We start from the raw sequence: 23906 nt of genomic DNA, 5'->3' as shown, positions 1-23906 counted from the left end.
CACCAGCGATGAAAGTGAGTATTTTGTTTCATCTAAAACTGTTAGACAACTAAAGGATGCATTTAAAATATCTTACTCTTATCAGAGAATCCTATTTATACTGCGCTGAAAGAGATTGGAGTTTCACCTTGTTAACGCATCCATACTTTAATGTGAATGCTTGTCAGCCCTAACATCACCCTGTGTGTTAAATAGCCTTTACAATTCTGAACTCTTTCTCTAATTTACTGTGGCGCATTCGCGTAGGAATATTTAGCTTTTTCTTGTGAGGTGATTTCAACTGAATTAGCAGAACCTCCCTGAATCCCAAGGTCCAAAGCCAATAGCTTTTTTTTTTGAAATAAAAAAAGCCAAACAGCCGCAGCGCCAACCCACCACCTAGACACCTTAGAAAAAAAAACTACCACTCGCAATGCCACCAAAAGCACATGCGTTTTGCAGGTAACACTGCTAAGGTGCCAAGCTGTCCAGCCTTACATATACTGTACAAATACAGCTCGCCACAAACTGACAGAAACAGCAACGCCACCCTGCTTGCTCCTACAGTCCTCCCGCACGCACCACGCCACCGCTCGCTCCTCCTTTGTTGTTTTCTCAAGACTACTTAATTGTTCATCGCATTGAGGGGAGGGGGTGGTTCTGCTTTCTAGTACCCGACCATCTGCACACTGCACTTGCATCTGCCTCCCTGAAAGCCTCCCGGCTGCTGCGAACCCACCTGCATTTGCTGAAGCCCGGTGGCCTGTGTACCTGTGACTCGCCGTACGCCGCGTGCTGTGTGGTAATACCTTGTCCTCTTGCCCATATAGACCCTGAAATTACTCTCGTTTTTTCCTTTTGGGTTCTACCTGCAATCCCACTGTGTGCTGAAGACTGAAGTCTTGGGATTTTCTCTGTTCTCCAGTGGGGTATTCAAGAAAGGCTCGGAGTTCCATTCCCCGGCTGAAATTTCTGGAAGGGTTTAAGGTAGAGTTCTTCTCCATGATCCCAGTTTCCCAAATTTCTCACTTTTTATCTTCTTCTGTTCTTGATTTTCTTCTCCACTTGGTTTCAGTTTTTCCCCCGCTCTTCTTAGCTGCTAAGCCCTCCTAAACGTTTCTCTATTTCTTTTCCATTTAAAATTTGCCGTTTCTAGGAGCAACAAATGAATACGCGGTTCAGCGGAAGGTTGGCGCTTTACGTTTTCGAATTAATTGAGAGTTGCAGCTGCTAGATCTGAGCGGAAGGAGGCATTTTGGTGTGGGTGGTGTGAACCTATTTCAAACCCGGGGGCAGTTTCTTTCGGTCTGGGAGTGTTCCCTGATTCTTTCTGAAAAAGTTTTGAATTTGTCCCTTTTGTTCCTTACCTTGCTGGCGTTGTCGAGGTTGCAAATCGTTGGGGTTGCTATCCCTATCATCTTGGTAGTGAAGTAACATCTTCGTCTTTTTTTTTTCTATGCAAATTTCTATTTTTTGATGCGAGCTCTGGATCTGATTGAACCATAGACGACCAGTCTTACTTCCCTTTGACTTCCCTGTCTGCTTGCCAGTACTTTTAGAAATTTTTCTGTACCTAGAGTCCTAGACCGCAAATGGTTTCAATCTTATTGAACAATTTTTTTCCATCAAAAATGAACTTTTCGTTGACATTTTACTCTAGCAGGATGTATAATTGACTGATTATGGCTAGAACAAGAAAAGGACATTCTGTAGCTTCCATAAATAATATTTAAGTGTTGCAAGTTTGCACTTACTAAAGTTCTTCCCCCATTTTCCTGCTAGTTACTAACTTATCCATTGACCAGAGCATAAGCAGAATTCTGGCCTGAGAGATAGAGAAGATGGCAGGCACTGAAGCTGCCACGGACCTGGGCAGTTCACGGAGATCACAAGATGACACAGCAACATTAATCCCACACAGTGGCAACTTGGAAGAATCAAGCAGGAGGGGCGTGAAGACAACCAGGTTCAAAGATGATGATGAGGTTGTGGAGATAACTCTTGATGTACAGCGTGATTCAGTGGCAATAGAAGATGTCAGAGCAGTTGATGATGGTGGCTCTGGGCATAGTGGTGGGTTTGACGGCCTGTCACTAGTGTCACCTTCCTCATCAAGGAGCGGCAAACTCGCATCAAAGCTAAGGCAGGTAACAAATGGGCTAAAGCTGAAGAACTCAAGCAATAAGGCACAACAGACACAGTTGGGAAAGAACATGAGGAAGAGATTGGACAGAAGCAAGAGTGGTGCTGCTGTGGCGTTGAAGGGCCTGCAGTTTGTAACTGCAAAAGTTGGCCATGATGGTTGGGCTGCAGTGGAGAAGCGCTTCAATCAGCTACAGGTCGATGGCGTCCTGCTACGTTCAAGATTTGGGAAATGCATTGGTAATTTCAGCAGCTGTAGTTAATTTGTATTCTCCTTACAGCTATTTGTAGACTACCAATATAAGCATTGCTTTGGATTGTGCAGGGATGGAAGGATCTGATGAGTTTGCAGTGCAAGTGTTCGACTCATTGGCAAGGAAGAGAGGGATAGTGAAACAGGTGCTGACTAAGGATGAGCTGAAAGATTTCTGGGAGCAACTCAGTGATCAGGGTTTTGACAACCGTCTCCGGACATTCTTTGACATGTTAGTAATTTTAATGAAAACCTTTCAGTCTTGGCATGGTTTCCTTATTTATACATATAATACCGAATATGGTAATTTTCCAAATCCAATTCCACATGAAAATACTTTCTCTTCTAAAAATAAAATCAAACAAAGCTATTGTACGTAACTTGTAGCAATTGTTTGTTCAACAGTTCCACAATTAGCATGTGTTGTTTCCTCTGTTCAGGGTTGACAAGAATGCTGATGGAAGGATCACAGCAGAGGAGGTTAAGGAGGTCAGTCAGTCCAAGAGTTATGTGATCCTGTTTGTACATTTGTTAGATTTTAAGAAAGCGCTAATATGCCTTTTGCCCTTCTCAGATTATTACCCTTAGTGCATCAGCAAACAAACTTTCCAAGCTGAAGGAACGAGCCGATGAGTACACAGCACTCATCATGGAAGAACTTGACCCTACTAACCTCGGATACATAGAGGTCTGTCCAATATTACTCATAAACATAACAATTCTGGCACATTTCATGTACTAACGTTAAACAATTAACAGCTTGAGGATCTGGAGGCACTTTTGCTGCAGTCACCATCTCAAGCTGCTGCAAGATCAACAACACATAGCTCAAAGCTTAGCAAAGCTCTTAGCATGAAGCTTGCTACAAACAAGGACACGAGTCAATTTTACCACTACTGGCAAGAGTTCTTGTACTTCCTTGAGGAGAACTGGAAGCGTATTTGGGTTATGACTCTCTGGCTCTCAATCTGCATTGCCCTCTTCATTTGGAAGTTTATCCAATACCGTAATCGAGCTGTATTCGACATTATGGGTTATTGTGTGACAACTGCAAAAGGTGCTGCAGAGACTCTCAAATTCAATATGGCCCTGGTTCTTTTTCCTGTTTGCCGAAACACAATAACTTGGATTCGGTCCAAGACAAAGATCGGAGCTGTTGTTCCCTTCAATGACAACATAAACTTTCATAAGGTAAAACATGTGGACTCAACTAGTTTTGACCACAACGATGAATCTTTCCAGTGGAGCTATCCATTACCTTCCAACATAGCCCTTTTTTATCCTAGAGGACCAACAAAAATGAACTGAAACCTGCCAATCCGATAGATAATTCTGCATTAAACATAAGTAAGATGGAAATTACATGATGCAATATTTGTGCAGGTAATAGCAGCAGGTGTTGCAGTAGGCGTTGCTTTGCATGCAGGTGCTCACCTGACATGTGATTTTCCTCGGCTGCTCCATGCAAGTGATGCTGCTTATGAACCTATGAAGCCTTTCTTTGGGGACAAAAGACCGCCAAATTACTGGTGGTTTGTAAAGGGAACTGAAGGGTGGACAGGTGTGGTCATGGTTGTACTTATGACTGTAGCTTTTGTATTGGCCCAACCATGGTTTAGACGTAACAGGCTCAAGGATTCTAATCCCCTCAAGAAAATGACTGGCTTCAATGCCTTCTGGTTTACCCACCACTTGTTCGTTATTGTATATGCACTGCTCGTTGTCCATGGAATCTGCTTATATCTAAGCAGGAAATGGTACAAGAAAACGGTAAACATCTGTATCCTGTTGGCAATATAACACCTATTTTCTGAAAGTTAATGCTTACAGAGCATTTCTATGATTGACAGACTTGGATGTACCTTGCTGTTCCTGTGCTCTTGTATGTAAGTGAGCGCATTCTTCGGCTATTTAGGAGCCATGATGCAGTTAGGATTCAGAAGGTACCTTAAATTATGACCCTTTAGTTTTGCCTTGTTCGTCTTTTTCAACTTGAATATGACCACAACTAAGCATCGTTCATTCTTCATTTGGTGTGAGGTGTTGTTGTACACCCCTACCATCAGTGTTCACTCCTCAAACAGAATTTGAGTGCCTATTTTGTTCATGCTACAAAAAACTACTTCCTCCATAGTATTTTCATTTTCTTTATTATGAGAACTCATTTACTAAGTGTTGTTTTTTTTTCCTTTGTATCTTTTAACTTTGCTCCATTCAATAGGTTGCTGTATATCCAGGGAATGTCTTGGCTCTCTATATGTCCAAACCACCTGGTTTCAGATATCGGAGTGGGCAGTATATCTTCATAAACTGCCGTGCCGTGTCTCCATATGAATGGTAGACACATTACACCCTTTCTTTATGAAAAAGTTCCTTGACTATACGATCAGCAGAAGAGAGAAGATTAAAAGTGCATAATCTGTTTCTCTTGCAGGCACCCATTTTCTATCACTTCAGCACCAGGTGACGATTATCTTAGTGTTCACATTCGCACAAGGGGCGATTGGACTTCACGCCTTAGGACTGTCTTCTCTGAGGTAAATTGGCTCCTTAATTTTTGTATGGACTCAATAAGCTACTGCTGCAACAAGATTTAATCTCCTAGATATTTGTAAAAAAAAAAAATCTACTGGCTCAATGAGCTACTGGAACAAGGCAAACTCCTAAATATGGGAAAAGCTGTGACTTGTGAAGTCTGTTCTTGTTATACCAATGCAATTCTTTTATATCATGGAACTGATAATTACCGTAAATTTCAACCAGGCATGCCGACCTCCAACTGACGGAGAAAGTGGACTCCTTCGAGCTGACCTTTCCAAGGGAATTTCTGAAAGCAATGCCAGGTGGAATTTCTTTGAATTGTTTCCAAAATGTTGTACAGTACAATATATGTTTCTTACATTCATCTGATCATGAATTTTGACATGCTTTAGATTCCCAAAACTTCTTATTGATGGACCATATGGCGCTCCGGCACAAGATTACCGGGAATATGATGTGCTACTGCTCATTGGACTAGGCATTGGAGCCACTCCGCTGATTAGCATTGTGAAGGATGTGCTTAACCACATTCAGCAGGGGGGATCTGTTGCAGGCACAGAGCCTGAAGGCAGTGGCAGGACAAAGAAGAGACCATTCATGACAAAGAGGGCCTACTTCTACTGGGTGACGAGAGAAGAGGGATCCTTTGAATGGTTCCGAGGGGTCATGAACGAGGTGGCTGAGAAGGACAAGGATGGAGTGATTGAGCTCCACAACCACTGCTCGAGTGTCTACGAGGAAGGGGATGCACGTTCTGCACTCATTGTCATGCTGCAAGAGCTCCAACATGCAAAGAAGGGAGTGGATATCTTGTCTGGAACTAGCGTCAAGACGCATTTTGCACGGCCTAACTGGCGAAGTGTCTTCAAACATGTCGCAGTGAACCATGAGAACCAACATGTCGGTATGTCATCTTCCCATCTTGTCAAAGCAGGTGTACAAAATGTCAATTGACTTCATCGCCTAGACGCCTACTAACATTAAGACTTTATGTTCAGGAGTTTTCTACTGTGGGGAGCCTGTGCTGGTGCCGCAGCTACGGCAGCTGTCAGCAGATTTCACCCACAAGACAAATACAAAGTTTGAGTTTCACAAGGAGAACTTCTAGTGGTGTGATCCCAGAAGCATGTGGGTATGGTCTCCTAGTTCTTCGCTCTTCAGGATGTGAATTATAAGGGTTGTAATGTGTATACAGGTAGATAAATAAAATGACAGGAGTTATCCTGTAGATGTCAAAAGTGGAGGATGTACCTTTCTTTTGTTTTTTGTTTTTTTTGGCAGGAATGCTGTGTTCATCCATGTTTACTTCCACTGGAAGAAGCCATGGAGTGAATATTAATGTTGTAGCATAAATAGATAAAGTACCTTTATATTTAAAAGTTGTGAGCATGTATGCCAGCATGTAACATTAAACTTAAGATACACAATGACATGATAGCGCATTCTGTTTTGCATCTATTGCTTCTGTATTTCGATGCATTTGCCTTGATGGCTCTTTGTGCATTTGTGTTGCGTGCATTTCTTATGCTATGTAAAAATGGAAGATGTGGTAGCACAGATTGTTCCCTCTCTTGGCACTCTCAGATCCTGTGATATATGAATTTTCTGTACTAGTTATAAATAACAAATCTGAAAAGGTTGATCCTTGTATTGACATTAAGCAGGAGCAAATCTGCCGGTTAGGTCGTCAGGAAAACAGAAAGCTGGAAGGTCGGGAAGGGCCTTTCATCAGTGTACCTGGACACCTGGTGCTTTGGGTTTGTTGTAGAGGTCCTTTTTCGTGGCTCAACGAGAGGGTTGCTCGCAAACTGACAGCGACGCAGTGCCAAATGAAGCTGTCCCTTTTGAAAAACAAACTGAAGCTGTTCCTGATGTTGCAGAGTCTGAATCGCCAATAGAGGAGACCGCGTTAGCAGATAAGCAGGTCAACTGGTCAAGCAACGTCGTCACTCCTTACTCAGGCGTAGCAATCGGGGCCGAACAAAAAGTATTCTTGGGCCGGATTGGGCCGACTAGAGAGAGAGAGAGAGAGAGAGAGTGTGTGTGTGTGTGTGTGTGTGTAGTCTGTACAGGCCGAGCCTGCTGTATCTTCCTCGTAGTTATCTTTTTCCATCGCGGGCGAGCCCGAATTTCATTACTTATAGCAACCAAATTACAAAAGGTGTTCAGCAAGGTCCAAAGCCTAGGTTTGAGAGAGAAAACAGGACACAGACAACTACTCCGGATGAAATTTCTGCACATAGGGCATCAGATCCATCTAGGAAGCAGTTTAAGACGCTGAAAAGACAGTCATGCCCCACAAGCATGGAGTACTACGCCTACTACAAGGCTAACACAGGTGTTGCCTGGCAGTGACCAACTGGTAGAACACCAGAAAACGCCATGGGTAGGAGAAACGCAGGAGGTAGCCGCGTCAGTCTTCAGTGCAGCAGAACTATGCCATTGTCTGGTGTAGTAGCGTCGCCAGGATGGAAAAACAGCGCCGCGTTCTTCAGAGCTTCTGCTCCTGCTTCCAGCGCCTCCTTGTCCCCATCCTTCTGCAGTCCTGCCCAGAAAGAAAGAAAGGAAACAGCCATGCAAACTATTTCAGTGGGCGATTTTATCATTTTCTTCTCAAAACACACGTTTCTAGTTTTCCAAAGCGCCCAGCATACAGCCGCCAGCCCGACCATATATGGAACTGTTTGCCATGGGGCAAATACAGTTTAGCCCAGATCATAAATTGCTCGAAGGAGCTTGGTCTGCAGGGTGCTCCCACCACCAAAGCAATAAGACCCCATACATATTTTGCAATGGAGCATTCAAAGAACAGGTGGGCAACCGCTTCCTCAGTATCGCAGAAGGCACATTTTCATCACCTTGCCACTTCCTCTTAATGAGGTTATCTTTTGTAAGAATAGCATTCTCATGGCTTAGCCATAGAAAGATTTTAATCTTTAGGGGAATTTTTACTTTCCATATGTGTTTGTATGGTTTTTCTACATTTCCAGCCCCAAACTGGGCATACATTGATTTGACAGAGAAAGAGCCAGCTTTCTCCAAAAATCCATTTTGGAAAGTCTTTTCCATCAGATAGGGCGAATGAGGAGATTATGTCTCTCATCCTTCTTAGTCTGTCTTGCAAAGGTTCATCAAGCCATCTCCTAAAAGTCATCCTCCAATTCCTCTGAGCCATCATGGCTACAGTCACTTTTTGGTCATTGCATATTTCATATAAATCAGGGTATTTTTCTTTCAGTGGTAAACTCCCACACCAAGCATCATGACAGAAATCAGTTGTATCTCCTCTACCTACCATCATCACCCTCCCATTCATGTATAGATCCTTGACCTTCAAAAGGTCATTCCATACAGGGGAGTTGGAGGGATTTCTCCTAAGCTGGGCAATGGTTGAGTTTTTCACATATTTTTGTTTCGCAATGGTTTGCCAAATCCCATCATCTTTCTCAAGTTTCCACCACCATCTACATAGTAGACTCAGATTCATGTGCCTGAGGTCTTTTACTCCCAAACCACCTTTCTTTTTGGTCCTGCAGATCTTAATCCATCTTACCAAATAGTATTTTTTTCTTTGTCCCATTCCCCTGCCAAAAGAACCTTTTTCTGGTTCTGTCCAATCTTTTTATTATTTTTTTGGCAACAAATACATCGACATACAGTAAACAAAGATGCTACTCAGACAAGCATTCAGCAGGGTCAGCCGTAATATTGAACAATAAGGGGGTTAGTGGATCCTCTTGCCTCACTCCCTTCCCACTTTTGGAATAGGGACCTATCATATCATTGGCTTTGACACTCAAAGTTCCACTTGTCACAACTTATTTAATCCACTTACACCAGTCGTCGCAAAAACCTCTTTGCACTAGGCAGTCAAATAAAACTCCCAATTAATTTTTTATACGCCTTTTCAAAATCCAGCTTCAAAACCACCCCTTCTTTATGCTTACTCCTTGTATCATGCAAAATCTCATGGAGTGTCATAACACCATCCATAATGTTTCGGCCCTTGAGGAAAGCTGTTTGGCTTCTATTTATTATTCTCTCCATCACATTCTCCAATCTCAGCATCAGCACTTTGGTAAATATCTTGAAAATCACATTTAAGAGATAGATCGACCTATATTGTTGAATTTTGTTAGCCTCCTTGATTTTGGGAATTAATGTAATAACCCCATAGTTCAACCTTTCCACATCCAACTTATGTTCCTTAATTTTCTGAAACATCTCTATTATCTCCTTTTTTATTATCTCCCAGCATTCTTGGTAAAATTCCACCGGCATGTGGTCGGGCCCTAGGTCCGTATTCTGCTCCATTGAAAAGATGGCATTTTTTATTTCCAATTTAGAAAAATCTGCAGATAGTTTCTCATTGTCCTCCTGTGATAACTTTTCATCCTCACCCCAGCTCTGGGGGTCCATTTTTCATCTTTGGGTTGTCAGAGGGCCCAAACAAATCTTTGTAATAGTTGGTTGCATGAACCAAAATCTCTTTCTCCCCTTCTATTGTAATTTCACCATGCTGCAGGCTAAAGATAGCATTCTTCCTCTTCTTGCCATTGGCTATTCTATGGAAATAGTCAGTATTGTTGTCGCCCTTCAAGAGCCAAGTGGAGTTAGAACGTTTGTGCCAATATAATTCCTCCTCCACAGCTGATCTAAGAATCTCAGCTTGGATGAAGGTTTTTCTTTCAAGTAGCTGAGCAGGGAGGGCACCCTTCTCTTCCAGCTCCTCCAGAGTCATTAGCTCCTCCTGGAGAATCCTTCTATATCTTTTATTATGACCTCTTAAACTAAGCCCCCAACCCTTTAAAAAAAATTTCACTCTATTTGTTTTGATGTACCAAACGTCCACAGCACTTATCCCTCTGACTTGTCTATCCCAAATCTCTCTAATCTTAGGGAAGAAATCTGGATGCTTGAGCCTGAAAGTTTCAAAGCTGAAGGCTTTGGTTGTCTTCAATTTTTCATTGTCAGTGGATAAGAGTAGGGATTATGGTCAGACATTTGCATAGGAATTTTCCTCAGGCTGGTAAGGGGAAACTCTTTCTCCCAACTGCTACTTATTAGAATTCTGTCCAACCTTTCTAAAGATGGATCAGCATGATTATTACTCCATGTAAAAGTCCCACCATTAAGAGTCACGTCTCTCATTTCATTTGTGTTAATGATCCAATTGAATAGATCAGTGAATTTGTTCCCCACAAAATTTTTATTTTTCTCAGAACTATACCTGAGAATGTTGAAATCACTTCCTACAATCATAGGGTCTTTATTTTTAGCACAGATTTGGGAGAGTTCAACGAGGAACCGCTCCTTTTTGTCATCATGAGCAGGCCCATAAACTATAATCAGGGTGAGATTTTTTTGAGCTTCTTATCAAAAACATGGTCTGTGATGGAGCTGCTCCCTTCTTCTACTTTAACCACATCCAGCTTCTCAGATCTAAGCCCACAAAGGATCCCCCCGCCCCCGATCTGCTCGTACAGGGCAACCAGTGCCAAGAAAAGTCTTTTCTAGGATCAATCAAGTTAAAAAATCTATCAGAATATTTTTTCCTCATGGTTGAAAGTGCATCTAGACCTTATGATCTATTTTGGTGATTAATAACAACCTAAATGAGTATCTAATGTTTCAATTGAGTATAATGAGCAGCGGTCAAAGAAACCAAAAAGGAGAAAAGAAAAGGAGTGAATCTTGACGACTATTCAAAGTTGGACAATGGTACCGGATCAAGAAAAGAGTTGCAAGCAGAGAAATTTATTTGTTTTATGTTTTCTTGAGTCTAGCTATACCGTACTATCAAGGGGGATGTGGAAAGTGTGTGGAAGATCACCAATAAATCAAATCCGGAGAGTAAGCCTTGTAGCAATTTATGCAAATCCGAGAGCTCCTGACGGACTGTCCACCAGGTCACTTAAACTGCCCAAACCCGAGTGCTCCTGGCGGACAGTCCGCCAGGTCACTGGAAATCAGCCTAACGGCTAGTTTCCAGTGAGGTGATATTTATACCCCACGACCCCCAAACGAAAAAACACTCTTGCCTAACCTGTGAAACTGAGTCTCAAGCACATTCTAATCACTCCAAAGCTCACCAAAGTGAAACCCTAGCTTCCCCACTCCAAATCTTTGGTCTAGTGTTGAGTTTGAGCAAGATCCAAGCAAGATTTAAGTTCTTTCCAAGAGATTCACCTCTCTTGGGCATCTCTTGGCACTCTCCGTCGCTTTCCACATCTATTACTCTTGGAGCTTGGCTCCTAGACGGTTAGAGGTGCTCAAGAACCACCAACTCGTGGTGTGGTTGGATTGAGAAGTTTGTATTACCCTTGTTGCTAGTGAAAAGCTCAAGTTTGACCTTTGTGGTTGCTTGAGAGAGGAAAGGGTTGAGAGGAACCCGGTCCTTTGTGGACTCCTCAATGGGGACGTAGAATCCGTGAGTGGATTCGAACCTCGGGTGAAAATCTTGTGTCTCTTGTACTTGATTATCTTACTTTATTCTAGTATTTTTGTTATTCCTACCTTCGTCTAGTATTCTTGCCCGATCTACTTGTGTACTTACTTTGAGCTAGATTGCTTCCGCATTTAGTGTTCCTCACTTATATTAGAGTCTTTCTATTCAAGTGGATTTTGGTATACAAGTTTTATTCTTCGAAAGATTGCATTCCATTCCCGAGACTTCCCAACGGACGTTGGAAGTGCCCAGCGGACACTCCCAGCGGACAGTCCGCCAGGCAGCCTCGGGCTGAGATTTTTGTGTGCAGATTTTAAGCGACGATCGCCTATTCACCCCCCCTCTAGGCGTACTTTCAAGTGGTATCAGAGCCAGGTTCCTCAAATTTGAGTCTAACAACTTGAGGAGATCATGGCCGGAGAAGATTCACACAAAAGTCTTGAGAAGAACAAGAGCAAAGAAGGTGAGATGCACAAGGAAGATGACAACGCCAAGTTCGATGTATCCGATTGCTCCAAGAAGAGTGGAGATCACAAGAAAAAGAGTAAGAGTAAGAGCAAAAGTAAGAGAATAGTGATTGAGTCATCCTCATCCTCAACATCAAGTAGTGATGAAGGGTCCATCTACATCAAGAAAAGAAAGAAGAAGAAATCGGTTACTTTTAACTACTCTCGCACTCCTTTTAAATATGATAACATGAGTTCCAACAACAATTTTCTTTCCGTTTTTCTTGGAAAACCTCCACACTTTGATGGAACTAACTACTCTCAATGGAGGACTAACATGAGATGACACTTGTTTTCTCTTCACCCTAGTCTTTGGGAGATTGTTTGTGTAGGTATTGAGCAGCCGGATAGTGACGATGAAAGCTTTGGACCAACTATGCAACAATTGTTCCATCGCAATGCTCAAGCCGCAACCATCCTCCTTTCATCCTTGAGTAGAGAGGAATTTGATAAAGTGGATGGATTGCAAAGTGCAAAGGAGATATGGGATACTCTCAAAGTGGCACATGAAGGCACCAAGACCATTCGAAAAGCAAAAATTGAGATGATTGAAGGAGAACTTGGGAGGTTTGCCATGTTGGATGATGAAACACCCCAAGAGATGTACACAAGGCTCAAAAAAATAATCAATCAAGTGAGGAGTCTTGGAAGCAAGAAGTGGACCAACCATGAAGTGGTCAAGAGGATGATTAGGGCGTTTTCGGTAAGGAACATAACCTTATGTACCTTGATAAGGGAGAGTCCCAACTACAAGAAGATGACACCGGAAGAAGTACTTGGCAAGATTATCAACCATGAGATGATGGAAAGTGAAGCCAAGTATGTGAAGAGCTTGTCCAAGGGAATCTCAACCTCAAGAGAGCAAGACATTGCTCTCAAGGCAAATAAGAAGGAGAAGAGCAAGAAAGTAGTGCAAGAATCCTCATCAAGTGATAATGATAGCGATAGTTCAAGTCTTGATGATGATGACATGGCTCTTCTTATGAAGAACTTCAGCAAATTGATAAGAAACCGCAACTACAAGGGCAACAAGAGGCATGAGAGCTCCAAAAGGAGGACAAAAAGAAATTGCTATAATTGTGGCAAGCGTGGGCACTTCATTGCAAATTGCCCATATGAGAAGAAAGAGGACAAGGAAGAGAAGAGGAAGGACAACAAGGAGAAGAAGTACTTCACCAAGGACAAGAAGTTCTTCAAGAAGAAACAAAGTGGTGAAGCACATCTTGCGCGAGGAGTGGGACTCCGATGATGAGAGCTCTAACTCGGATGAAGAAGAAGTGGTCACACTTGCCTTTAACAAGACTTCTCTCTTCCCCAACCTCAAGGATGGGAAAAACATCACTCACACTTGTCTTATGGCAAGGGGAGGTAAAAGAAAGGTAAAAACCATCCCATGTTCTTCTCCTAAGTACACCACTAGTGATGATGAAAGTTCATCTAGTAGCTCCAGTGGAAATGATAATGATATTGATATGATTGCCATGCTCAAGAATCTAGATAAAAATGCCATTGCTAAGTTTAACGAACTCATGGAAGAGTTAAATGAGAAGAATGACCTCCTTGAGAAATAAGAGGACTTGCTCATTCTTGAAAAGAAGAGAAAGCTTGAACTCAAGGAGCTCATAACTAAGCAAGAAGAAAAATGTAAGGCCTTGAACAAGAAACTTGTGGAAAGTAAGGAGACTAACACTAGTCTCAAAAGTGCAAATGTTGCACTTCAAGATAAACTTATTTGCTTAAACAAAAGTCTTGAATTGCAATTTGACACTCTCTTGTCCAATGCCTCAACATCTCAACATGACCCGTCAATTAGTCTCTCCATAGCACAATCATGCATTAGATGCAAGGATATTGATGTTGATTCTTGTGCTACTAATGTAAAGTTGATTGAAAGCTTGAAAGTTAAGATCACATCCTTAGAAGGTGAGGCACAATAAAAGAAGAAGGATCTTGAGGAGGAAAAACTCAAATATGCAAGAGGTGCATACTTGAACTCAAGACGTCCCAACATCAAGGATGGTATTGGTTTTCAACATTTTGAAAAGCATAATGCAAGAGTCAAGATCAATGGGCATGAGTTCCCTAAGTTTGTGAGGGAAGCAACAAGTAGAAAAATTGCTTCCGGTACTGGGCACCCGAGAGTGCCTGGCGGACAGTCCGCCAGGAACCCTCGGGTGGCAGATTTCCGGCCTCCCATCCCACTTTCTCCACTGCATCAAAACTTCCTATTATGCATTTTCATGAGTTTAATGCATCATATGTGATTATGAGGAACAAGTTTGGTAGAGTCTTTGCTAAATATGTTGGGACACACCGCAAGAGTCCAAAGACTTGTGTGTGGGTGCCCAAATCACTTGTGACTAATGTGAGAGGACCCAAGCAAATTTGGGTACCTAAAAACAAAGCCTAAATTTGTTTTGCAGGGCTATGCCTCCGGTGGATTGAAGTGGATCATTGATAGTGGATGCACTAACCACATAACCAGAGAGAGAAACATGTTCTCAACTTATGAAGAGAACGATGATCCAACCGACTTAATCTCCTTTGGCGACAATAGCCAAGGAAGAGTATTGGGTGTCGGTAACATTGCTATATCTTCCGAACACTTCATTTCAAAAGTTTTTCTTGTTGAAACCTTGGGCTACAACTTATTATCCGTATCACAACTTTGTAACATGGGCTATAATTGTATTTTTACTGATGAGGGTGTGATCGTCTCTAGGAGAAGTGATGGTTCATTTGCGTTTAAGGGTGTATTAAAAGGAAAGCTTTATGTAGTGAACTTCACTAAAGATAAAGCTCAACTTGATACATGCTTAATCACAAAGTCCAACATGGGTTGGTTGTGGCACCGCCGCCTAGCCCATGTTGGTATGAAAAATCTTCACAAGCTCCTAAAAGGTGATCATGTCATTGGACTAACCAACATTGTGTTTGAGAAAGATAGGCCTTGTGGAGCATGTCAAGCGGGAAAGCAAGTTGGGTCAAGCCATCCCTCCAAGAACATCATGACAACAAGTAGACTATTGGAACTACTTCATATGGACTTGTTTGGTCCTATTGCCTACATAAGCATCGGCGGTAACAAATATGGTTTAGTCATTGTTGATGATTATACACGTTTCACTTGGGTATTCTTTTTGCATGATAAAAGTGAAACTCAAGGGATTCTCAAGAAGTTCTTAAGGAGAGCTCAAAATGAGTTCAACTTAAGAATCAAGAAGATTAGAAGCGACAACGGGAGCGAGTTCAAGAACACTCAAGTAGATGACTACTTGGATGAAGAAGGGATCAAGCATGAGTTCTTCGCTCCCTATGCACCTCAACAAAATGGGGTGGCGGAGAGGAAGAACCGCACGCTCATTGAGATGGCAAGGACAATGCTTGATGAGTACAAGACTTCCGACCGGTTTTGGGCGGAAGCGGTCAACACCGCTTGTCACGCCATCAACCGGCTATATCTTCATCGTCTACTAAAGAAAACTCCCTATAAGCTTCTCACCGGTAACAAACCTAATGTTTCATACTTTAGAGTTTTTGGAAGCAAATGTTATATTTTTAACAAGAAAGCTAAGAGTTCTATGTTTTCCCCTAAATCTATGGAAGATTTTTTACTTGGTTATGATTCAAACTCACGTGCATATCGAGTATTCAACAAAATCTCCGGATGTATTGAAATCTCATGTGATGTGGTGTTTGATGAGACTAATGGCTCTCAAGGAGAGCAAGTTGATCTTGATGAATTAGATGATGAAGAAGCTCCAAGTGCAGCCTTAAGGAACATGTCAATTGGAGATGTACGTCCTCAAGAATCAAGCAATGATCAAGGCCAACAATCTTCAAACAAGGCATCTCCTCCAACTCAAGATAACGATCATCAAGAAGATGGCAATGATCAAGGGGGAGGTGTCGAACAAGATGAAGAAGAAAAGGATGACGAACAAGAGGAGTCAAGAAATCAAGTGCCACATCCTAGGGTGCACCAAAGTGTTCAACGGGATCACCCTGTGGACAACATCCTTGATGACATTGCAAAGGGAGTAACTACTCGTTCTCGTGTTGCTACTTTTTGTAAACATTACTCCTTTGTTTCTTTTCTTGAACCTCTTAAGGTGGAAGATGCTCTAAAAGATGCGGATTGGGTAATGGCCATGCAAGAGGAACTCAACAACTTCAAAAGAAATGAAGTCTGGTCATTGGTGGAGCGACCCAAGCAAAATATTGTTGGAACCAAGTGGGTGTTCCGCAACAAACAAGATGAACATGGTGTGGTGACAAGAAACAAAGCACGGCTTGTGGCAAAAGGTTATTCACAAGTTGAAGGTTTGGATTTTGATCAAACTTTTACACCCGTAGCTAGGCTTGAGTCAATTCGCATTCTTGTTGCTCATGCTACTCACCATAACTTTAAGCTCTATCAAATGGATGTCAAAAGTGCATTTTTGAATGGCCCAATCAAGGAAGAGGTATATGTAGAGCAACCACCGGGGTTTGAGGAAGAAGCATATCCTAACCATGTTTACAAACTCCATAAGGCGCTCTATGGGCTTAAGCAAGCTCCTAGAGCATGGTACGAATGCTTTAGTAATTTTCTCATTGAAAATGGTTTTAAATTGGAAAAGCCGACTCCACTTTATTCACTAGAAGAGCCGGTGATGATTTATTTGTTTGCCAAATATATGTCGATAATATTATATTTGGTTCTACTAACAAAGATTGTTGTGATGAGTTTAGTCAAACAATGATCAAGCGATTTGAGATGTCTATGATGGGAGAGTTGAACCTTTTCCTAGGATTTCAAGTCAAGCAACTCAAGGAAGGGATATTCCTATGCCAAATCAAGTACACACATGACATACTCAAGAAGTTTAACATGGAGTATGCAAAGCCAATCAAGACCCCCATGGGCACAAATGGACACCTTGATCTTGACATTGGAGGTAAATCCGTGGATCAAAAGGTATATCGATCCATGATTGGCTCACTGCTTTACCTTTGTGCATCTAGACCCGATATTATGCTTAGCGTTTGTTTATGTGCAAGATTTCAATCAAACCCTAAGGAATGCCATTTAAGAGCTATTAAAAGAATCATGAGATATTTAGTTCATACATCTCACCTAGGTCTTTGGTATCCAAAAGGTTCAAATTTCAAACTAGTTGGCTATTCCGATGCGGATTATGCCAGATGCAAAATTGATAGGAAAAGCACATTCGGGACTTGCCAATTTTTGGGTAAGTCCCTTGTATCATGGGCATCCAAGAAATAAAATTCCGTAGCTCTTTCCACGGCCGAAGCGGAGTATGTTGCAGCCGCACATTGTTGTGCTCAACTCTTGTGGATGCGACAAACTCTAAAGGATTACGGTTATACTTTTAACCGTGTTCCTCTCCTATGTGACAATGAGAGTGCCATTAAAATAGCCGAAAATCCATGTGAGCATTCTAGAACCAAACACATAGATATCCGGCATCATTTCTTGAGAGATCATAATCTTAAATGTGACATAGAGATCTCTCATGTGAGAACAAACGACCAAGTTGCCGATATCTTCACCAAACCCTTAGATGAGAAAAGATTTTGTGCATTAAGGAATGAGCTAAACATCATTGATTCTAGAAATTTGGAATGAAGTGTTGCACACCTGCTTGTCTAAAGGTAAGCCTTTTAACAACAAAATGATTTTCAAAATATTGTATGCCTTGTTTGTGAAAATCTTGGATTCTCTTGAGCGTTTGGATTGAATTGGTTAACATGGTCATTTTTATATGATGTTCTCTTGAAAAACCATGTATTATATCCCAAATATCCTACATCATATACATCCAATACACTCTCTAAGTTATTTAAATAATTGGATGGGTTACGTGAGGGAGGAGAGTGCTGCTGGCTGAGAGCTCCTGGCGGATAGTCCGCCATGCCTGGCGGACAGTCCGCCAGGAGGTCTCGGGGTCAGCCAGCAGAACAGGCCCATTTCTTATCTCTAACACGTCTTCTTGTGGCCCCACTGCCTCATGTCCGTGGGTGTGTGTCCTAGAGGCCCTCCTCCTTCTTTGTGGCTGCTCCTTCTCTCCCCATTCTCACTCAAACACACAACACAACATCAACTTCTCTCACTCACTCTCCCTTCCTCCCCACGGACACCACCTCCATTGTCCGTGAAATCAAGGCCTCCACCCATCCACGGCAAGGGAAGCTTCTCTTCGTGCTGCAAGGACCTTCCCCCCTTGGATTTCCATCCATTGGAATCTCTCTCTCGTCCAACCTAGGGCAAGAACAAGGTATATGCAATCTTCCATCGATCTCTCTACTCGATGCATATCTTGAGGAATGCTTTTAGCTATGGACTCCTGCTAGGTAGAGCATGCTATTCCTTGAAAATCTTGAAGAATGGATGGCTAGGTTTAAAGTTCACTTGTTCATGCACATTTCATGCCTAAAACTTTGATTTCACCCGATCTCCAAATCTATCCATCCCAAGTTGTTCAAAATTTGTTTCTAGCCTTCCATTATCATCTAGAACATCCCTACAAATTTTGAGCCTCAACAAACTATTGCTTAACATCGCGTGATTTCATGGGAAGGTTCAAAACCGAACCCTCCTGGCGGACAGTCCGCCAGGAAGGGTCTGTTCTATTTTTTTCCCGCCTACTCCCATGGTTGTTAACATTCATTCTTTCATTTCTTCTAATCAAGCACTATACTTCCTATACATGTCCAGATGGTGCATGAGAGGCGGACCAAATTCATGCATGATCCCGCTTCCGACTCAAATTCGGATGAAATTGAAGAAGTGGAAGTCGTTCCTCCACCCAAGCGCCCCAAGAAGCCAACTCGCAAAATTCCGCTTAGTCGTGCTAGCCAAATGGGTGGTTCTATCCATGAGGCATCGAGCCGTAGAGGTCAAAGGGATGCTCCTCCACATGAAGCTGGACCTCAAGAATCGGTTCCTCTTTTTGATGACTATCCCCCACTTCAACCCTACCAAAAGTACATTATGCACAGACCGGAGTATACTAGGATCAACTTTGGTGAGGTTGGAGTGAAGAGAATTGATTACACCACAAAGCACGCAGGTGCAGTCTTCAAAGAAAGAAGGGAAAATCCTTATGATTATGAGAAGTACATCACGGATAGGAGATTTTGGAGCAAATTCCAAGCTGATTGGTACATATCCGTCTTTATTAAGAAGAAGAATGCTATCACCGTATCCAAGTACATCAATTGGGTTGAAATGGGTGAGAAAAATAATCCAACTTTTGACTTGGTCATAAGAGAATGTGAGAAGAAACGCCTCTATGAATTCTTGGCCCTCAATCAAAATTGGAACAATGAGCTAGTTGCTCAATTTTGCTCCACTGCTTGGTTTGAAGGTGAGGGCAAGAATTCCTTTATTCACTTCAATCTTCAAGGGCGTGCTTTCTGGGTTTCATACAAGCAATTTTTCACTATCCTCAAACTTGATGACACTCTAGATGAAATGGAGATTCACGATGAAATCAATCCAACGGATGAAGCTCTTATAACTCTCTATCGGGATGAGGATCCGGATTTAGCGATGACTCATGGACTACGTCCATATATGGAGATCATGAACAGGATATTCCGGGAGACCTTGACTCCCAAAAGGGGTGATCGCACCAAGATTCATGTAATCCCGTTATCTATGCTCCATATATCCAAAGAATGATAAATGCCGTGACGGGAATGGAGTTTGGATACGACACTGTTCATGCACCATATTGTCCACAGCCTCCCAAGGAGCAAGAGTTTCCACCAGAAGGCGAGTCTCCTCCATCAGCTCATTCTCCACCCCAGCCCACTATGGATATGCCCTCCACTTCGGCGATACCTTCCTCTTCCAGGACTCATCCTCGAAAGAAAGGCAATGCCTTTATTTCTGGCTTGAAAGCTCTCTTCAAGGTATGCCGCAACATCAATGATGTAGTTCGCTCTCACGCTCGGGCCAATCAGCAGAGCATCAACAGGATTGAGCGCCACCTTGGCATTGAGGAGACGGATTGGCCCGCATTTCCACCTTCTCCTCCTAGGGACTTTCCAGCTGAATGGGAGCATTATGATGTAGGTGATGATGATGATGATGATGATGATGATGATGAGTGATTGCTGCTCCTAACTTCCATTTGTCTTTTCTCTTTTTGGTGCTTGATGCCAAAGGGGGAGAAAAGATTGTATCGCATGTGTTCTTAGAGTCGGTGTGAGCTTGAGTGTCGTCAAAGAGCTTGAGTGTCGTCAAAAACTTATTTGGATATTTGGATGTATGTGAGACTATATGTTTATTGCTTATCTCGTATTTGAACTAAGTTGGTTTGTAATAATTTATTTATGGATGATGCTATGCTATGATTGTGAACTTATTGCTTATCCTTGTTTATCTAATCTTGGTTATATCTCATCATGGTGCTATAACTTTATTTGGTATGCTCATTATGAAATGGAGTTCATGAATATCTTGTGGATGCATGGATTTAGGGGGAGCTCATCAACTATATATTTCCTCAAGCTCTATTGAATTCATTGTTTTTATTGGTTCATTTGGGTTGTCATCAATCACCAAAAAGGGGAAGATTGAAAGTGCATCTAGGCCTAATGACCTATTTTGGTGATTAATAACAACCTAAATGAGTATCTAATGTTTCAATTGAGTATAATGAGCAGCGGTCAAAGAAACCAAAAAGGAGAAAAGAAAAGGAGTGAATCTTGACGACTATTCAAAGTTGGAGAACGGTACCGGATCAAGAAAAGAGTTGCAAGCAGAGAAATTTATTTGTTTTATGTTTTCTTGAGTCTAGCTATACCGTACTATCAAGGGGGATGTGGAAAGTGTGTGGAAGATCACCAATAAATCAAATCCGGAGAGTAAGCCTTGTAGCAATTTATGCAAATCCGAGAGCTCCTGGCGGACAGTCCGCCAGGTCACTTAAACTGCCCAAACCCGAGTGCTCCTGGCGGACAGTCCGCCAGGTCACTGGAAATCAGCCTAACGGCTAGTTTCCAGTGAGGTGATATTTATACCCCACGACCCCCAAACGAAAAAACACTCTTGCCTAACCTGTGAAACTGAGTCTCAAGCACATTCTAAGCACTCCAAATCTCACCAAAGTGAAACCCTAGCTTCCCCACTCCAAATCTTTGGTCTAGGGTTGAGTTTGAGCAAGATCCAAGCAAGATCCAAGTTCTTCCCAAAAGATTCACCTCTCTTGGGCATCTCTTGGCACTCTCCGTCGCTTTCCACATCTATTACTCTTGGAGCTTGGCTCCTAGACGGTTAGAGGTGCTCAAGAACAACCAACTCGTGGTGTGGTTGGATTGAGAAGTTTGTATTACCCTTGTTGCTAGTGAAAAGCTCAAGTTTAACCTTTGTGGTTGCTTGAGAGAGGAAAGGGTTGAGAGGAACCCTGTCCTTTGTGGACTCCTCAACGGGGACGTAGAATCCGTGAGTGGATTCGAACCTCGGGTGAAAATCTTATGTCTCTTGTACTTGATTATCTTACTTTATTCTAGTGTTTTTGTTATTCCTACCTTCGTCTAGCATTCTTGCCCGATCTACTTGTGTACTTACTTTGAGCTAGATTGCTTCCGCATTTAGTGTTCCTCACTTATATTAGAGTCTTTCTATTCAAGTGGATTTTGGTATACAAGTTTTATTCTTCGAAAGATTGCATTCCATTCCCGAGACTTCCCAGCGGACGTTGGAAGTGCCCAGCGGACACTCCCAGCGGACAGTCCGCCAGGCAGCCTCGGGCTGAGATTTTTGTGTGCAGATTTTAAGTGACGATCGCCTATTCACCCCCCTCTAGGCGTACTTTCAATGATCTCCTATAGCCCAACAAAGTCTGCATGATGATCATTCAATATGTCTTTCACAATAGTTCCCATCCCTTTCTTGGACACACCTCTACAATTCCAAATGATTCCTATCATTAATTATTTTTTCCTTTTCCCCTCTCCCAGTTTCCTGAGATTATACCTAGAGCTAATCATAGGTACATCTCCTTCAGGTGGTGCCCTATCATCAGAAGGATGAAAGGGTTTTACCCCTGAGCTTTTGACCCAAAATAATGGAATTTCTTTTTTTTCTTTCTCTCTTTTTCTTTGTTGGAAACCAACTTGAATCCTTCATCATCCGAAGAATCAGATTAAACTTCATGTCCTCCAAGGGGATAGAAGAATTATCAGTATCACCCACCAACACATTATTATTTTTCTCCAGTAAATTAGATTTGGCTTTTTCCAGATCCTTAAGAATATAAAAAGATTCCAACTCAATGCCACTTACCTCAACTCCCATCAAATGAGATCTAATCATTAACTCATTATTACTAAGTACAGCAAAAGAATTCTTAGAGCTGGGAATATGACCTTCCAGATTTTTCTTCATGGTAAGAGCTTCAACTTTATCTGTGGTTTTGACATGATTCAAGCCTTGCTGTTTCAACCTCTCACTTTGCCTCTGATGGCCTCCTCTAGGTTTCTCTGCAGGATTCTCTATTTTTGGCTGCACTCCCTGACTTTCCCCCTCCTCTTCCACCAGAACAGTAGTCTCTTTGAATATCTCCACCTCTGGACTTTTCTGAGAGATGTTATCATTTTTTTCCTCATCCACATCACTTGGGTAGGTATCAAAGCTCTTGCCCTAATCCTTCTCAACATCCCCCTTCTCCATTTTAGGCTCACAAGGCTCGATTCTCATACCACCTTTATTTGTGAGGATATCTTCTTGACTCGACTAGTCCATCATGGGGGTTCCTGTGTCCCTTTTTTCTGGGCTCATAGAGACAGCTCTGTTTGTTTCGCCATCTTCCACATTTAGCATCACCTTATCCAGCTCTTTCAGACTTTCCTCCTTAAAGTCAGATTCTTCAGTAATTGTGTCCAGGTTTACTCCTTGCTTCTTGCCACTGCAAATAGCACTTTTGGCTTCAATTGCAGCTAAAGGATCAAACTTTGACTTAAACATGTTGGTCCCATATTCATTAATAACAGCAGCCATGTTATCATTCAACTGAAAGCTCCATATACTCCTTGTTTCTCCCACTTGGAAGGATCCAAACTGGAGAGATTCACATCCTGGTGAAATGAGATGTCCAAAAGTCAACCCCCTGTCTTCACTTGTTCTCTTGAGTTGTGACAGATAAGCTATTCTCAGGTTTTTGAAGCTATGCATTTTTCTTTGATGGGCCCATAGCAACACTTCTAGGGTAAATACTTGAGTTACTAGATCCACTAGCACCATAACCTCCCTGGATGGATGCTCACCAAATCTTGGTTTTTTCGGTGATGGATGCTCATCCCCAGGTTTATCAACTCTAACCCACTTGTTGCCAGCAGGATTAGTAATTCCTTCTTGAGGCACTTCTCTTTGGAATTCAAAGTCATAAAAGAAGAAATCAAGCATCCCTTCCACCACAGCAAGTACCTTGGTGATATGCTTGTTGCCAATCTTAACTCTCACATAATCAAACTTCTTGAGACAGCTTTTGTCCACTTCCGGGGGTAACCCCACCAGGGAGGCTATATGAATATGAAAAACATTTTGCTCCGATCTTTTTTCAAATGGGATACCGCTGATTCTGAACCAGGCAGTGCTCATTGCAACTTTAGCTCCTGAGTTGGAGTTCCACTTTTCCACTTTGATAAAGACATCTGGCATTATTCTCAATTGCATACCAGTGAAGAAGGATAATTCCTCTACTTTTCTTGCTGTAGGAAACCTTAGTTGAAATGTTGTCAGCAATTCTTTTTGCAAACCATCTCCACGTGGAATGTGTCCAACTGTTTAGCAGAAACTTCACCTCTGACTATAGTAATCAAGGCACAATTAGCCATGTCCTTAATCCCTTCATCAGAACCAGCACTCTGGATGAAGTAAAACCGGTGTCCTGGGGGCTACAAACCCACAAAAAGGAGCTAGGTGATCCCAAGGCATAGGTTCAGAGCAGGCTCTAGGCACATGCCCTTCCTTCCCACATCTAGAGCAGGTAATTGGCTTGAAACACTCTTCTGATTTGTGACC

At 42.2% G+C, this 23906-nt stretch overlaps 2 protein-coding genes across 2 annotated transcripts; one reads left to right on the top strand and one right to left on the bottom strand.

Moving 5' to 3' along the window:
• Positions 1–537: 537 nt before the first annotated feature.
• Positions 538–6373, top strand: LOC112893802 (respiratory burst oxidase homolog protein B). Its single transcript, XM_025961301.1, has 14 exons — positions 538–781; positions 905–966; positions 1785–2361; positions 2447–2606; positions 2815–2863; positions 2949–3062; positions 3134–3565; positions 3758–4144; positions 4225–4317; positions 4596–4711; positions 4809–4911; positions 5138–5217; positions 5308–5819; positions 5914–6373. Exons 3-14 carry the CDS (start codon positions 1821–1823, stop codon positions 6021–6023), a joined length of 2697 nt encoding a protein of 898 aa, XP_025817086.1. The 5' UTR covers positions 538–781; positions 905–966; positions 1785–1820; the 3' UTR covers positions 6024–6373.
• A 729-nt stretch (positions 6374–7102) lies between these two features.
• Positions 7103–22883, bottom strand: LOC112892649. The gene is made up of 3 exons (XM_025959784.1): positions 22710–22883; positions 22253–22487; positions 7103–7460 (listed from the first exon to the last, which is right to left on the bottom strand). Exons 1-3 carry the CDS (start codon positions 22881–22883, stop codon positions 7336–7338), a joined length of 534 nt encoding a protein of 177 aa, XP_025815569.1. The 3' UTR covers positions 7103–7335.
• Positions 22884–23906: the final 1023 nt, after the last annotated feature.

The sequence above is a fragment of the Panicum hallii genome, chromosome 5, assembly GCF_002211085.1.
Source record: "Panicum hallii strain FIL2 chromosome 5, PHallii_v3.1, whole genome shotgun sequence".
Classification (NCBI taxonomy): domain Eukaryota; kingdom Viridiplantae; phylum Streptophyta; class Magnoliopsida; order Poales; family Poaceae; genus Panicum; species Panicum hallii.
The sequence above is the reverse complement of the archived record's forward strand: the minus strand, read 5'-3'. Positions and strand labels throughout refer to the sequence as shown.